The sequence below is a fragment of the Lagenorhynchus albirostris genome, chromosome 16 (assembly GCF_949774975.1).
Source record: "Lagenorhynchus albirostris chromosome 16, mLagAlb1.1, whole genome shotgun sequence".
NCBI lineage: Eukaryota > Metazoa > Chordata > Mammalia > Artiodactyla > Delphinidae > Lagenorhynchus > Lagenorhynchus albirostris.
Genome location: NC_083110.1, coordinates 7,260,885 through 7,275,996, shown reverse-complemented (window position 1 = coordinate 7,275,996; position 15,112 = coordinate 7,260,885). Strand labels below are relative to the sequence as shown.

Here is a 15,112-nt window from a genome sequence, read left to right as displayed (position 1 = left end):
GTGTTGTGTTAGTTTCAGGTGTACAGCAAAGTGATTCAGTTATACATATAAATGTACCTATTCTTTTTCAAACTCTTTTCCCATTTAGGTTATTACAGAATACTGAGCAGAGTTCCCTGCACTATACAGCAGGTCCTTGTTGATTAGCTATTTTAAATATAGTAGTGTGTATAGTCAATCCCACTTCGATGGATTTCTTCCCTTCCTGCCCCATCCAAATGTCATCATTCAAGGCACAATTCAAATTTGACATCAACTAATTCAACTTCTTGCCTTTACATCTAAAAAAGAAGTTTCCATCTTTCCCCTTCTTCTAGTCTTGCCTCTGAAAAAGAGTTGAGGTTCTTACTTTTAAAATGCTAACTCATCTCTCTGTACCTTTGATAACTTTATTTATCTAACATAGGGGCACATGTATCTCACCTTCCAGATTACAAATTCCTTGAGGGAAATCAATGTGCTGTGTCTTCTCCACAAGATATTGCTAAGGATGTTATCAATAAACAGTTGCTAAGAAAATTAATCCTCTCTACCTTCCACAGTGAAAACAAATCCCATTAATTATTCCACTTCTCTTTCTTCTCCCTCTTAATTTTTAATCTCTCCACTCCTGGTGATAACTTATCCTTTAAAATCTGTTGTTTCCCAACCTTAAAAAAAGAAGCTTTTCCTGTATCTTCCAACACCTTCAAATAAAAGTTTATTATTTTTTCCTTGCTACCTTAATGAATTTGACAGAACTACATAAACTTTCTTATCACCCACTCACTCCTTCAGCCTTTTGCAATTATGTTTTTGTCCCTATGATCGAGCTCCTTCCTGAAAGGTCCCAGTAACGTCTGAAAGGACAAATCCAAAGGTGTCTTTGCAGGCCTCGCCCTTGACCACAGGATGACGTTGACGGCCTTTTCCTTGGCACGTGAAGCAATGCCCAATCCTGGCCTTTTTCTCTCTTTACTCAACATGTATTTAATGAGACTTTACTATGTGCTAGGGATGGAGGATACACTTACAAGCCAAAAAACACAGCAGTCCCTGCCCTCGTGGGGAGAGACAATGAAGCCATCAGCAAACATGTGACTGTAAACTGGGAAAGTGCTGCAAAGGAAAGTACAGATGCCTCGACCACTGACAGTGTTCTTCTCTGACCACTCCTCTGTCTGCCTCTGAGCTCCTTTTCTTCCTCTGGCCTCCAGACTTCTTCAAGGCTCCATCCTGGGCTCTCCTCTCTGCTTTTGCACAAGGACTCTCTCTCTTATCGACAGTCCCATCCTCCCCTTGGGCTTCAAGTGTAACCTCCTGATGCAGGAATCCTAAACCAACCCCCAATGCAGCCCTTCCTATCACACATCTCACATACCCCAAACTCTATAGACCATTATCTCCTTTTTCCACAGCCCACAAACAAACAACTCTCAATCCTAAAAACACACAAATCTCATCGTCCTCCTGAATTCTCTATTGATATTGTTAGTAGCATCCCTCTCCCAATCACAGGCCTAAGACCTGGTCTCATCTTCTCTCCAGTCTCCCAGGGTCCCAGATACAGTCATGGGACCATCCCTTAAAACCACCAATACCTTCCATCTGCCTCTCTCTGGCATTCAAGGCTGTGGGACCCCAGATCCAACAGATCTTCCAGCCTCACTGCCTACAATCTCCTAATACTTCAGCTCCAGGCAAAGTATTTGTCCCTGACTCTTCTCAGAGCCTTTGCTTACAGCATTCCTTCTACCAGGAGTGCTCTCACCCTGCCCTCAGACACACATGCTCGAATCTATTTCTGTTATCAATAAACATCAGAGGTGACAGCATCATGCAGCCATTCAGATGGATGGTAAGGCCATGTAGCAAACTGGATGAAATGTTTGTGAGATAATATTATATAACAAAAGCAAGATATAAAATTGTCTGCAAACAGTTTCTATAATTATCCTTATGAAAAAAATGTATAAGTGAATACATCAAAATGACAAAAATAGAGTATTAGAGTGGTGCGATTTTGGATGAATTTTTTTGTTTTTCTAGATTCTAAATTCCATTTAGTGTGGTTTTTAAAATATATATATACTTCAAAATAGTTTTAGATTTACAGAAAATTTGAGAAGATAGTATAGAGCATTCCTGTACACCCTACACCAGTTTCCCTTATTACCAACACCATAAATTAGTATCACACTAATAATACCATATCATACCAATAACTTAATGTGGTTTTTAAACATTAAAAAAAAATTACAGTTTGGTAAAACCAAAAAACCAGTATAAATAGAAGAAAATGTCATTTTCTTCATAACTTCTAACTCCAACTTAGCATCCTAATATTTACTGTTTTTCTTACTACCTCAGTTTCCTCTTGGCATGGATCCTTGGCTACAAACTGGAACAAATTTTGCTTTACATAATTTGCCATACATGTGTGCCTGTAAAGTAGTTAAAATTTTATTGTTTGACAAAGGTTCTGGGAAACATTTTCTATAACATAAAGAACCGTGAGGGTGAAAGAGACTCTTCGCTCCCAATGCAGGGGGCCCGGTTCAATCCCTGGTTAGGGAGCTGGATCCCGCATGCATGCTGCAACTAGGAATTGGCATGCCACAACTAAGGAGCCCATCTGCCACAACTAAGGAGCCCATCTGCCACAACTAAGGAGCCCATCTGCCACAACTAAGACCCAGCACAACCAAATAAATACATAAATGAATATTTTTTAAAAAAAGAACCATGAAAAACTTTTAAACAGCTGAACCATATCCACATTTAGAATCTAATGCTGCGTTCACTGCTTCTCCAGGTCTGGAAGCTCTGCCTGGGGTCTGCCTCCCCCCACTCCCCCTGGTATATTTCATGTCCAAGAATACCCGGTTTCAGAACATATGCTCGACAAGTACCAGCTGTAACAAACTGTAGAAGTAGGATAGCTCTAATAGATGGGGTATTGATTTTAAATTACTAAAAGTAAAGGGTCCTTTATGAAATTTTATGACATGTCAGATTTCCATTTTGATGCCAGGACACCACAATGTTTTTCCGTGGCATCATTCAAAAAAGGTGGCTAAAATTAAGTCTTCAGTGAAGTGGATTTTAGTTTTTAAATTATAAAAATCAATGAAACGGCAAATGGTAATATTCTAAAGAATGTATTTTCAACTTGCTTTTAATGTCTGAGCTATAGAAAATGAAGCGTGGGGATGTTTTTGTTTTTGTTTTTTTTAAACGTTTCTCCCCTAGTGAGTTTTCTTTGTTCTAACTGCCAAGTTGGTTTCAAAGACTCTTTCTGGATATCTAGCAGTTAGAACAAATCCTATAGATTATGCAGAGAAATAACCAACTGCAGTAGGTAGGTACAGTGCTACTTTTTATAAGAATGTAAGACACCCTGTTTTAAAACAGAACTTAAATAAAAATCTCAAATAGGTTTTTCCCGCTTTCTTTAGCTGATAAATCTTTTCCCATCTTTAAAGATAGTCTACTTGATAAAGCCAGAACTATAACACTGAAATCAGAAAAAATACTGAACAGTGTCCTAATGCATATTCTGTACCTAATCTTAAATGATTTTGGAAAATCACTAAAACTAAACAAACAACGTAACATTTTTGTATCTTCAAAGGAGTCTGTATTGTGTTGCAAAAAATGTGGGGAGCGAAACTTTATTAAACAAATTAAGGATTTCAAGAAAGGAAAAATTTATACTTTAGGTTCACTAAAATAGCTCAAATTCAGTCAATATCAAAGTCAATCATTAGATTGTAATTCCAAGAAAAATGCTGAGTATCAGGATTAATAAGAAAATAATATTCTCAGTGGGCGACTGAAGACCCCCAAATCAAAGTTAAAAGTAGCACCACTGGCTTCCCTGGTGGCGCAGTGGTTGAGAGTCCGCCTGCCGATGCAGGGGACACGGGTTCGGGCCCCGGTCCAGGAAGATCCCACACACTGCGGAGCGGCTGGGCCCGTGAGCCATGGCCGCTGAGCCTGCGCGTCCGGAGCCTGTGCTCCGCAATGGGAGAGGCCACAACAGTGAGAGGCCCGCGTACCACAAAAAAAAAAAAAAAAAAAAAAAAGTAGCACCACTGACGATTTTCAAGAGAATCGTGTTTATGATTAAAATTGCTTGTTTTATCAACTATTGTATAACTCTGCTTTACTAAAAAAGTGATTTGATTATCCAAGAATATCACTATTAATGATTACTGACTGATGTTTTAAAAGGAAGACTAAACAAAGCTTCAAATTTGTCTTGCTAAAAATTAACTTGGTATCAATATTATAAAGAGAGCAGGACCCAACCAGTCTATCTTCAGGCAAGACATCCTTTTTGAGACATTTAGTGTTCTAACTATAGTTTAACAGATGTGAGGTATTGTGCAGTTTTGCTAATGAGCTTTGAGTGAGTAAACAGAGATAGGCTGGAAAGTACAAGTAGTAACTGAAGCACACGGTGACCCCAGGAAGCTTCTGGAAGGATGTACCTCAAAAGGTGAACAATGGAATGTGACAAGCGATTCTCAACCTTTTGGTACATTTTTGTTGTATCTGAAGTTAAAAATAACAGTCTTTTATAATCAGAAAACAATAGATGTATTTTGGAAAAGGATAATTAAAATAATATGTTAAAATTTGACATCTGATATCTGAACAAAGTAAAAGTTTTATAAAACATTGCAAAAATGTTTTTAAACTACCCAGTTTTGTTGAGGCTTCTTTAAAAAGTTCCTATCCACAGCATAGCAACTACACACGAAAGAAAGCAACTCTCTAACTCAGTAACACTGATGGTTTTTGGCATCTGGATAAGTATTTATTTCCAAAAAATGGATTAAAGCTACCTCAGTTACTCAAAGTAACAGAAGTTGTATAGATGTGCTACATTACTGGGATGCTTAAAGATCATTTCCAAACTTATTATCTAAAAATCCTGTTCTTGCTTTATTTTTAAAGCTCTAGAAGACAATTCCTAAATAAATTCTAGTTAGATTAGCATGTACCTAAGGGTAAAAATATAACTGAAATTATTCTTACCTGGTGTTGCACATCAGAATTTGTTGGGCAGTTCAAACTAATTGGATCACACACCTCTGCTAGGGATTAAAAAAAAAAGATGCAAGCTTGATAAAGAAAGCACATACTCCGTGGTTGTAAGGCCTAAAATTAAGACTCAATATTACGTGCTGTTTACATCTGGTAAAACCAGGAGGACCCTGAATGGCCCAGCTGCAAGTTCCCCTCCCCGCTCTGCTCCTGTGGATAAGACCTCCAGCTAAACAACGCTCCTTTTCAAGGGGACCAGGCACAGTCCCTGCTTATCCCTGAGCAGTGGGTTTCAGTTCCCTGCCAGACCACTGAATTATTCAGACAAGTCATCATATCCTTCCCTGGGAACCAGGGGTCACACACCGTCTTGACAGGACAGTGCTTGTCACCCACAGCCCCTGGTTGTTCACTCTGTTCCCAAGTGCAACCCCCATGAGACCCTGCATGGGGTGCAGCGTTCTCCCTCCCCAGGCGGTGAATATCCGTGACTCACAAGCTACTGTCAATCTCATCTGCCCAGTGTCAGGTGTCCTGTGTGTGGCCATCCCCATAACCCCAGGGCAGGATCCCTCCCTCACCAACAGGGTGAACAGGAGGTAGTCCAAACACGTTCCCCTCTGATAACCTTACATCAGATTCCATGGTGTTCACTGTTTGACAGTTTACTAAATCTCTCAGAGAGCAGAGTGGGATTATACTTGTCTTGATAGCTCACCCTCCTAAAAGTCAAACCGAAACCATTTCAGTTCTATGGTTAAAGTGGGGATTGCCAGTGAAAGTCAAAGGAACATGATAAAAAAAAAAAAAAAGGAACATGATAGGCATGTGAAATGTCTAACACCTTTCGGAATTAACTGGTAGGAAGGAAATTCCATCCTTAGGTTGTCTTACATATGTGTTAACTTCACAGTTCCCCAACTTGTGGTGAAGACTGTACAAATGCATTAAAAACTGATTTTGTTCCATCAGATTTTAATCTTTAACCACAGAATTCAACATCCCACTCTAACCTTGAAAATCGCCAGTAATATATTATGTTATGAAAGAAATGTTTAGTGGCATGTAAAATTTTAGAGTTAATAAAGCCCTTAATAGAGAATCATTTAATTCAAGGTTCAAAAGTTAGGACTGAGTGACAGATTAATTCATCTATTTATTTTTACATTCCTTAACATTCATTGACCTATATAGGCTGGGCTGATAGATTTATTCATATAAGGGGCTATATTTATTGCTGCCTACACAATTCTGACTAAAGGCCATTTTTTCCTGAACATTATTATCTGCAAAATTTAAATTAAAAGCACGGTCTCTTATTAAGATTCCATATGGTATCTTTTTAAGCTGGAGCAGTAGAGAGCTTACCTAGCCTTCTGTTTCTCAAGATAGTCCCAGCTCTCTTGCACCAGAATCACCTGGGCTGCCTGTTAACAATGCAGATTGCTGGGCTCCACTCCAGACCTTCTGAATTGGAATCTCAGGGACCCCAGAAATCTGACACCTAACAAGCACCCCACAGAATTCGGATGCACACTGATTTTTCACAGCAAAAAGTCACAGACATGTGACTTCAGTCATACTAATTCTCACAATGGCCAGTGTCATAATTGTTAACCCAGCATTATTGGACAAGTGGGGCTTTTTATTTCCCAACGCAATGTTAGCCTGAAATTAAAAAGCAACTTTTCTTACATGGTCCCCCAAGCACTCCTGTGGTTGCACCCCTCTCCCTCCCCGCTACCCTCCATAAAAGAAAACACCTTCGGGGCTTCCCTGGTGGCACAGTGGTTGAGAATCCGCCTGCTGATGCAGGGGACACGGGTTCGTGCCCCGGTCCGGGAAGATCCCACATGCTGTGGAGCGGCTGGGCCTGTGAGCCACGGCCGCTGAGCCTGCGCGTCCAGAGCCTGTGCTCCGCAACGGGAGAGGCCACAACAGTGAGAGGCCCGCATACCGCAAAAAAAAAAAAAAGAATGGCCATCTTTGTATGTGTGTCATAACTGGGGGAGGGGTTGGTTTGCTAAAACAGGAGACTGTCAGGACTCTCCGTCATGGCTGGGTGGAAGGCAGTGAACTTGTGGAATGAGCGGGACCAGGTCACGGTAAATCGTGCGGGAAGGAGGGGCTTTTACTTTCATGTTACAACAAGGAAACCTATCAGCAAGATACTGTCGGTCAACTGGCAAGATGAGAAACCGTCTAAAATACAACACATTGGCCTGCTAGTTTTCAGGCAGACATTTTTACTTAGGAATTATTTTGGTGATCTCCTGAGTACTTGTTTATTTTCTCCTTTTTCAAACGGAACTACTACTTCTACATTTAGTTAACGAATTATTCCAAATATCATCCATACTTAAGTTCAAATTTCTCAAAATAATTAACAATAAAATCAGTCTACTTCTCCTTAACTTTACATCCGCTATTTAAATTTTTTGAACAATGGAAGGGCAGTAATGCCAGAGAAGATGAAGATGGTAAAATCTTGATTGCTTTATGATATAGTTATGTGCCATTTCCCCTCACTAGGAACAGTGCCTCAAAAATCAGAATTCTTTTTCCAAAGACATTTTTCTCTCAAAATATGAAGAGTCACATTCCCTTCAGAACCCTCAAACCAGCAGTTTCTACGAGATACAGGAATTCTGTGATATAAGATAAACCCCAATCTTAAATTAGTCCTGAGTTTGGTGCCTACAGATCCTCACAGAGCACCTATCATAACAGAAGCCTGATAGAATGAACCTCCCGAAATCTCTAAAATCAGGGGAGGCAGAAGCTACACATTTGTTCCCGACAAGAAAACAGGTATAATAACACGTTTCACCTCAAAAACGTGCTGATCATTGAAATCACACTAGAGTCCCACAGTTGATTTATGGGTAAAAGCACATTATTGAGAGCCACTCTAGTGTGGACCGTGTTAAGGGACTATGTTGTACTGTCCAGGGGAAAAGTAGGAGTATACTAGAATTATAATGAAGGCTTTGTGAAACATGCTAATTTTCTTAAGAAAATACATTTTGAGGACTTTTAAAATCATATGGAAATGGTTCAAGCTAATTACAAATGACTCCTCTATTAAATACAGTAGCCCCCCTAGAATTCACTTAAGTGTCAGAGCCTGAATTGTTCTTAATATAATTAGATTACATTTACTTTTTTAAAAAATAAATTTATTTATCTATTTTTATTTTTGGCTGCGATGGGTCTTCGTTGCTGCGTGCAGGCTTTCTCTAGTTGCGGCGAGCAGGGGCTACTCTCCGTTGCAGTGCACGGGCTTCTCATTGCGGTGGTTTCTCTTGTTGCGGAGCATGGGCTCTAGAGTGCAGGCTCAGTAGTTGTGGTTCACGGGCTCTAGAGCGCAGGCTCAGTAGTTGTGGTGCACGGGCTTAGTTGTTCCGCAGCATATGGGATCTTCCCGGACTAGGTCTCCAACCCGCGTCCCCTGCACTGGCAGGTGGATTCTTAACCACTGTGCCACCAGGGAAGCCTACATTTACTTTTAAGCTGTAAATTAGTCTCTTCACTAATTATATATGGGCTTTGTTTCCCTAAAAACAACTTCAGTGAGAAAATTACCATAAGCATTTAACGATGATACTGGCTCCATTATGGTATGTTTGAAAAAAATACTGCACATTAAATTGTTATTAAATGCAAATGTTGGATATTACATAGAAGACGATGTATTTCTTGGAGATAAGAAATTATGTGCTTAATAACACTTCCCCTCCCCCCCTCATGAACAAGGACAGAGGAAAGATCTGGAGTTACTTGTCAACTCACCACCATTTTAATTAATTTTAATTAAGGTTTTGTAAAACTCAAATTCTAGGAGAAACCCAACGGTACAGTTACTGTATTATCAGGCTGCTAAGCAACAATCTTCTCTTAAAACAGAAAATCATGTTCAAGAGTGATAGAAAAGGTCTTCGAATAGTTGCTGCGGCCCAGTCTACCTAAAACGGTGGTTCCACTCTTGCCTCTCCGCTACAAAAGCTTTCAACAGTCCTCTACCCTGATGGCTCACGATTCTTTTGCCAGATTTCCCTCCACACCTGTCAGATGCTTGTTGGGAGTCAGGTGCTGTTCCAGTCTCGTTTCGTTGAATTCTCACAAGCACCCTGGGAGGTCGGTGTAATTCTTTCCTCTCTGCACTGCAGACTGGACACTGGGACCCGAGCCATGAGGTCAACTGCTGAGTCCTCTCAGAGCTGGCGGTCTGGCTGCAGCTCGGTGTCTCTTACATGTCTCCTACATGTGGCACGCCATATCCTTTTTTTTATATAAATTTATTTATTTATTTATTTATTTTTGGCTTTGTTGGGTCTTCTTTTCTTCTCTAGTTGCGGCGAGCGGGAGCCACTCTTCATTGCGGTGCGTGGGCCTCTCACTGTCGCGGCCTCTCTTGTTGTGGAGCACAGGCTCCAGACGCGCAGGCTCAGTAGCTGTGGCTCACGGGCCCAGCTGCTCCGTGGCATGTGGGATCTTCCCAGACCAGGGCTCGAACCCGTGTCCCCTGCGTTGGCAGGCAGATTCTCAACCACTGCGCCACCAGGGAAGCCCCCACGCCACATTCTTGAAGCTTCTTAGGAAGGCTCTCAAAGGGAGGTCTGTGTCCCACCCCCTCAGGTTTGCATTAAAAACACAGGTTTCTGGGCCAGACCCCAGACCCACCACATCATGATTTTGGGGTAGCAAAGCCCAGAATCTGCATTTTAAACTAGCTCCCCAGGTAATTCTTCACTGCACCCTAAAAATCCAAGGAACACGGCCCAAGACTGCCTCCGATTCGTCCTGGTGGGCTGGCTTGCACCTTCCACTTTCTTGCTGAACTAGGCAATCGCAGCTTGGGGAATTCAGGACACTGAGAAGTCATTCATGGAGAGGGGAAAGGGCAAAGCGTGCCTGGGAGAAGCCTCCCCTAGTACAGCCAGGATTTGGGCTCAAACCTGGCCTTCAGCCTCTTTTCCCTACACCACTGCCATTCCTGGGACGTGCACAGGGGGCAAAAGGAATGAAACTCTAATGATGCCATTTCAGAGAGCAGGAAGAAGAGTCCGGTGAGTAGAGAATGAGGGAGGGGGACTTGGCAGAACTACAGACTTAACCACAGGTGGGCCCTGCCAGGGAGCTCCCAACCCTGCAACCCAGTGACCCTGTGATACCCATCACCACAAGGGCTGCTGGGGAACCCCACAGCAGGCTGTGCTGGGAAGTCCTTCCTCTCCAGGAAGCCGGGGTATCCCTGCCATCTCTGAAGCTGCGATTGTTCCCCACCCCTCCTCTCTGGCTGGTCAGCAGAGCACAAGGTAAACGCTCCAGTGCGATAGCGGCAGCTCAGCCTCCATACTGGATACAGCCTTGGAGACTGCCCAGGGGAAATTAGGAAAGGCTCAGGCCTTTATGGTCTGCACCACGCCTGAGACATTCGCCTGTGGATCATAAAAGCAAGCTCTTTTGGCTTTGGGGTCTGACAGCATCCCTTGCCCCTTGTCTGCTAACAGAACCCTCTTTCCTGTGGTTTGAGTACAACTGACTTCATGCCCTCCGCCCCCCACCCTCCAACCTCAAGGCTCAGACCTGGTCACCCCTCTATCCTCCAACGACAGCAGCTGATACAGGGATGGCCACATGACCAAACTGCTCCTCCCACGATTTGCCCCTAAAATTGTGCCACGTGTGCTGGGGGAAAGGCTCCCTCTTGCCCCGGCATCTTTAGCTGCACCAAGTAAAGCTGGAGGTGTCAGAGACTATCTTTCCCACCAAGTGGGGAAAGCCTGCTCCAGTATGGAGCCAACACAGAAGACAGAGCCATTGTGGGGGGAGTGGGGGGCTGAGCCTGAGACATCGTTTAAATGCTTGGATTTAGCAGCACCCAAAGACTCTAAGCCACCAGGTCCCGCCCCCCATTTTAAACTAATTTGAGCTCCACTTCTGACACTTGCAACCCACAGTCCTGGCTTTCTTCATTTTATGCATGTTAAAAAACACCATAGGAATTTGATGTATAATTTGCTATAAAATAATTTCTACATTTTAATAAGAAAATTCATACCAGAGAAGGTCAAATCATGCACTAAATTATCAGTATGCTTCTGTTTTACAATTTTAAAAAATGAAAAATTACTGTGACTAGTGCTTTGTTCAAGATATGAAAGTAATCACAAGTTTAAATTGCTACTTCAACCGTACATACCTTTAGGGAGTCCCGTGTCTTGAATGGGATATTTGTCTGACTGTAGAGACCAACAAAAGAGGAGTGTTATTTTTAAACACCGTAGTCAATTATAAGATCAAAGTAAAGAGAAAGCTTTGTCTTGGGAAAGTCATGATTTTAATTTAAATCCTTGCAAGTTTTTAGCCTTGGATTTATCAATATGCCTAACCCATTGCTTGCTTTCATTCTCAATTTTATAGAAATGAAACCAAGGTGGATGAGAAGTTAATGTTGGAACATGAAACAGAAGAAGCCTTCAGCTCTGACCACTAAACCACACTTCCTCTCTTTTCTGCAGTGCTCTTCTATTTCCTGCAGCTCAAAATTGAGGGACATTTCTGTTAGTGAATTATGGGGACAGATCCATCTCTTCTCACCATTTCTGTGACATTCATTCGGGCCAATAAGCATGTGTTCTGGGCAGTACTCACAATTGGAGAGCTCTGCCACGGGCTGACTAGGACAGGAGTCAAAAGGTAACTATCCCATTAATTGCACGAAGATCTACAAATTAGTTACCCATTATGCACAATTATACACAATTCCCCAATGGTTTAGTTGAGGGCAGTACTGTTACAGGGAATTCAAAATAGCAAATGCTCTTATAATCACATATTTATTTGTTGGTACCGACAAATATGCAGGTATCTAAGCTTCTGGAAGCTTCTACTGCAGATTATACAATGTAGTCATTTTCTAAAGACTTCCATGAGAGGAGTGGGGATGCACCCAATCTCCCTAGCCTGTCCTCTGACCCCGGCTCAGTTCCCACCATCATCTGCATCTGGGCCTTTGGGTCTATAGTCCTCCAGCCTAAAAAAAAAAAAGCTGTACCTCCCAACTCTCCTGTAAGTCTCATCACTATCTTCCTTGGACAGAGGAGGAAAAGAAACAAATGTGGAACCAGGGATTCTGTTTTAAACGCCTTTCCTTGGAGTTTCTTTGGAGCTAGGCAGTAAAGTTTCAGAACCTTCTAGAAGCCTCCAACCCCTTTCCACAAAAGAAATCAATCAATCATCTTTACGGTATCAGTTCAACCTGTGAAGGGGCTGGAGTCTAAGGTCAGACACACTGGTGGTCAAGCGTGTCTACATGACTGAGCCCCAATAACACTCTGGACCCCAAGCGTGGGGTGAGCTTCCCTGGTTGTCAATACTCTGTGTGTATCATCAAACATCATTCCTGAGACAAGTAAACACAACGTCACTGACAGAGGGTAGCTGAAAGCTCCATGCTTGCAACTTTCCTGGGCCCTGTCCTATGCCCCTCTTCCTTTGGCTGACTTTAATCTGAATACTTTTGCTGTAATAAACCACAATCCTGAGTGAAAAAAGAAATCAATCAATCAATCAATCATCAATCACAGGGAACTTAAAAATCAAATACTTTTCCCCCAGACTAAATCCTTATCCATACTCTGCTCCCCAGAGCATGGAAAACACATCTGTACCATAGTGCTTCTCGGGCTCTTTTCAAAGTATTTGTCTATTTCCTCAGACAGACTGTGAGTGTTTCAAGAGAAGGGACCATGATCTGTGCATCCCCAGATTTTGACTCTGTTCAGACTACATGAACGAACAAGTGCAGGTTTCCTGGAGAGACTGACAGTTGAGATGGGCCTAGAGAATGCCCAGGACTCAGAGGACCGCAAGAAAGGAGGATGGTGATTGCAGATGGTGGACACGGAGGAGCAAGGCCAGGTGGTTGGAAGACGGGCCAGCCTGTAGGACGGATGCATGCTGGAGGTGGAAAAGGAAGACAGGGTTGGACACGAAATAATGGAGCCAGTTTCCATGGAAGACGCTGCAAAGGAGGCAAAGGGATTTAGGAAGGCTGCCATTCTAGGATCTCGGGAAGCTTGGCTCATTTAACACTGCTGCCTGCTTCATGCCCCACTCTGCATATGGGAAGACGGTCAGCACAGCCTCACAGGAAGTCAGGCAAGCAAATAATTCCCACACAATGCGATAAAAAGTAGGGACCATGGGGCTTCCCTGGTGGTGCAGTGGTTAAGAGTCCGCCTGCCAATGCAGGGGACGCGGGTTCATGCCCCGGTCCGGGAAGATCCCACATGCCGCGGAGCGACTGGGCCCGTGAGCCATGGCTGCTGAGCCTGCGCGTCCGGAGCCTGTGCTCCGCAACGGGAGAGGCCACAGCAGTGAGAGGCCCCGCGTACCGCAAAAAAAAAAAAAAAAGAAAGAAAAAAGTAGGGACTATGGATAAGGCAGCACCTGAAGGCCCCAAGGCTGAGAAGCCTTCCCAGATAAGGAACACCTGGGCTGAGTGGCGGGTTGCATAGGAGTTCATTATGTGAGGAAGCAGGGAGGGGCCAGCACTATGGGTATCCCAGGACGGGGGGGAGGGCGTGGGGCATTTGTGGAGCAGCAAATAGCTACACACAACTGGCTCATCAGGGGGATGTTGAGACATGGTCATGGAGGACCTCATCTGCCATGTCAAGGACCATGTATTTAATCCTGGAAGGAATGTTATAGTTGAAATGTGTCCCCTCCAAAAATACCTCGAAGTCCTAACCCCTAGTACCTCAGACTGTGACCTCATTGGAAATAGGGTCATTGTAGATAGAATTACTTAAGATGAGGTTATACTGGTGTAGGGTAGGCCCTTAATCCAGTAGGACAGACGTCCTTGTAAGAGGAGAAGAGATAACAAGACACAGACACACGGGGAGAAGACAGCCACGTGCCACCAAAGGAAGAGAATGGAGCGAAGCAGCTACAAGCCAGGGGACACCAAGAACTACCAACGACCATCAGAAGCCAGAAGAGGGACTTCCCTGGCAGCGCAGTGGTTAAGAATCCGCCTGCCAATGCAAGAGACACGGGTTCTAGCCCTGGTCCGGGAAGATCCCACATGCCGCGAAGAAACTAAGCTCGTGCGCCACAACTACTGAGCCTGCGCTCTAGGGCCCGCGAGCCACAACTACTGAAGCCTGCATGCCTAGAGCCCGTGCTCCGCAACAAGAGAAGCCACCACAGTGAGAAGTCTGTGCACCGCAACAAAGAGTAGACCCTGCTTGCCGCAACTAGAGAAAGCCCACATGAAACAACAACAAAGACCCAACACAGCCAAAAATAAATTTTAAAAATTAAAAGAAAAAAAAGTGGTAACAGAGGTAAATCAACAGTGTATGCCCATCTGACACATGAGCAGGCCGCCTTTAACTTTAAGGTTGTCCTATTTTTTCTTTCGATCTCAAGTTAGATATTTTGATTTCTGAAGAACTGGTAATTAAAAATAGTATTAAAAGTAGACAAGCAGATAAAGACCTCACGTAACCTAAGAAGACCACTTCTGATATGTGCAAAATGAGAACAGAGTCTAACACCATTTTTAACCTGGAGAAACCCCAAGTTTATTATGTCACAGAGAAATATCATGAAAAAGAAATTTATCTTGGAAAACCTTATTTTAGGGTTTCAAATTTCATGTAAGTACTAAGTAATAAAAAATATAAAGAAATAACAAAGGGGAAAAAGGAAAACCAGGAGTCATCACCATCACCATTAATGTAAAAGTTGTAACCTACCATATTAAGGGATATAGTGCTAGGGTCTGTGTCTTCCACTGGCTCCTTTGTCAAATGATCTGTAAAGAGAACAAATAGAGAGCATTTTCTTTAACTTAGAAGCACAGTGTGTCCTTTGATAACGGTCTTCATATAGACACAAGCTACCCCAATCAGTTTGGAGAAAAGCTTACTTTCAGTCATTAGTGGAGACAAAATAAGAAGGAATGGGTTCAGGCTGCATCAAGAAAGTGATGATGACGAATAAACTACATTAAAAAATATTTTGGAACAGTTTACTTATAAATATCTACAAATACTCA

General features: G+C 42.8%; 1 protein-coding gene across 2 annotated transcripts in view; it reads right to left on the bottom strand.

Moving 5' to 3' along the window:
- Positions 1 to 14,860, bottom strand: part of LGALS8 (galectin 8) — a 102,320-nt gene extending 87,460 nt beyond the window's left edge. The window contains exons 1-3 of one of the 2 annotated variants that reach the window (XM_060127101.1): positions 14,811 to 14,860; positions 11,240 to 11,279; positions 5,026 to 5,084 (exon numbers count right to left, since the gene is read on the bottom strand). In XM_060127101.1, the coding sequence (XP_059983084.1) occupies positions 5,026 to 5,039 (14 nt within the window). In that variant the 5' untranslated portion in view covers positions 5,040 to 5,084; positions 11,240 to 11,279; positions 14,811 to 14,860. The remainder of the gene's footprint in view (positions 1 to 5,025; positions 5,085 to 11,239; positions 11,280 to 14,810) is intronic. The other variant, XM_060127099.1, reaches the window with a different exon arrangement.
- Positions 14,861 to 15,112: the final 252 nt, after the last annotated feature.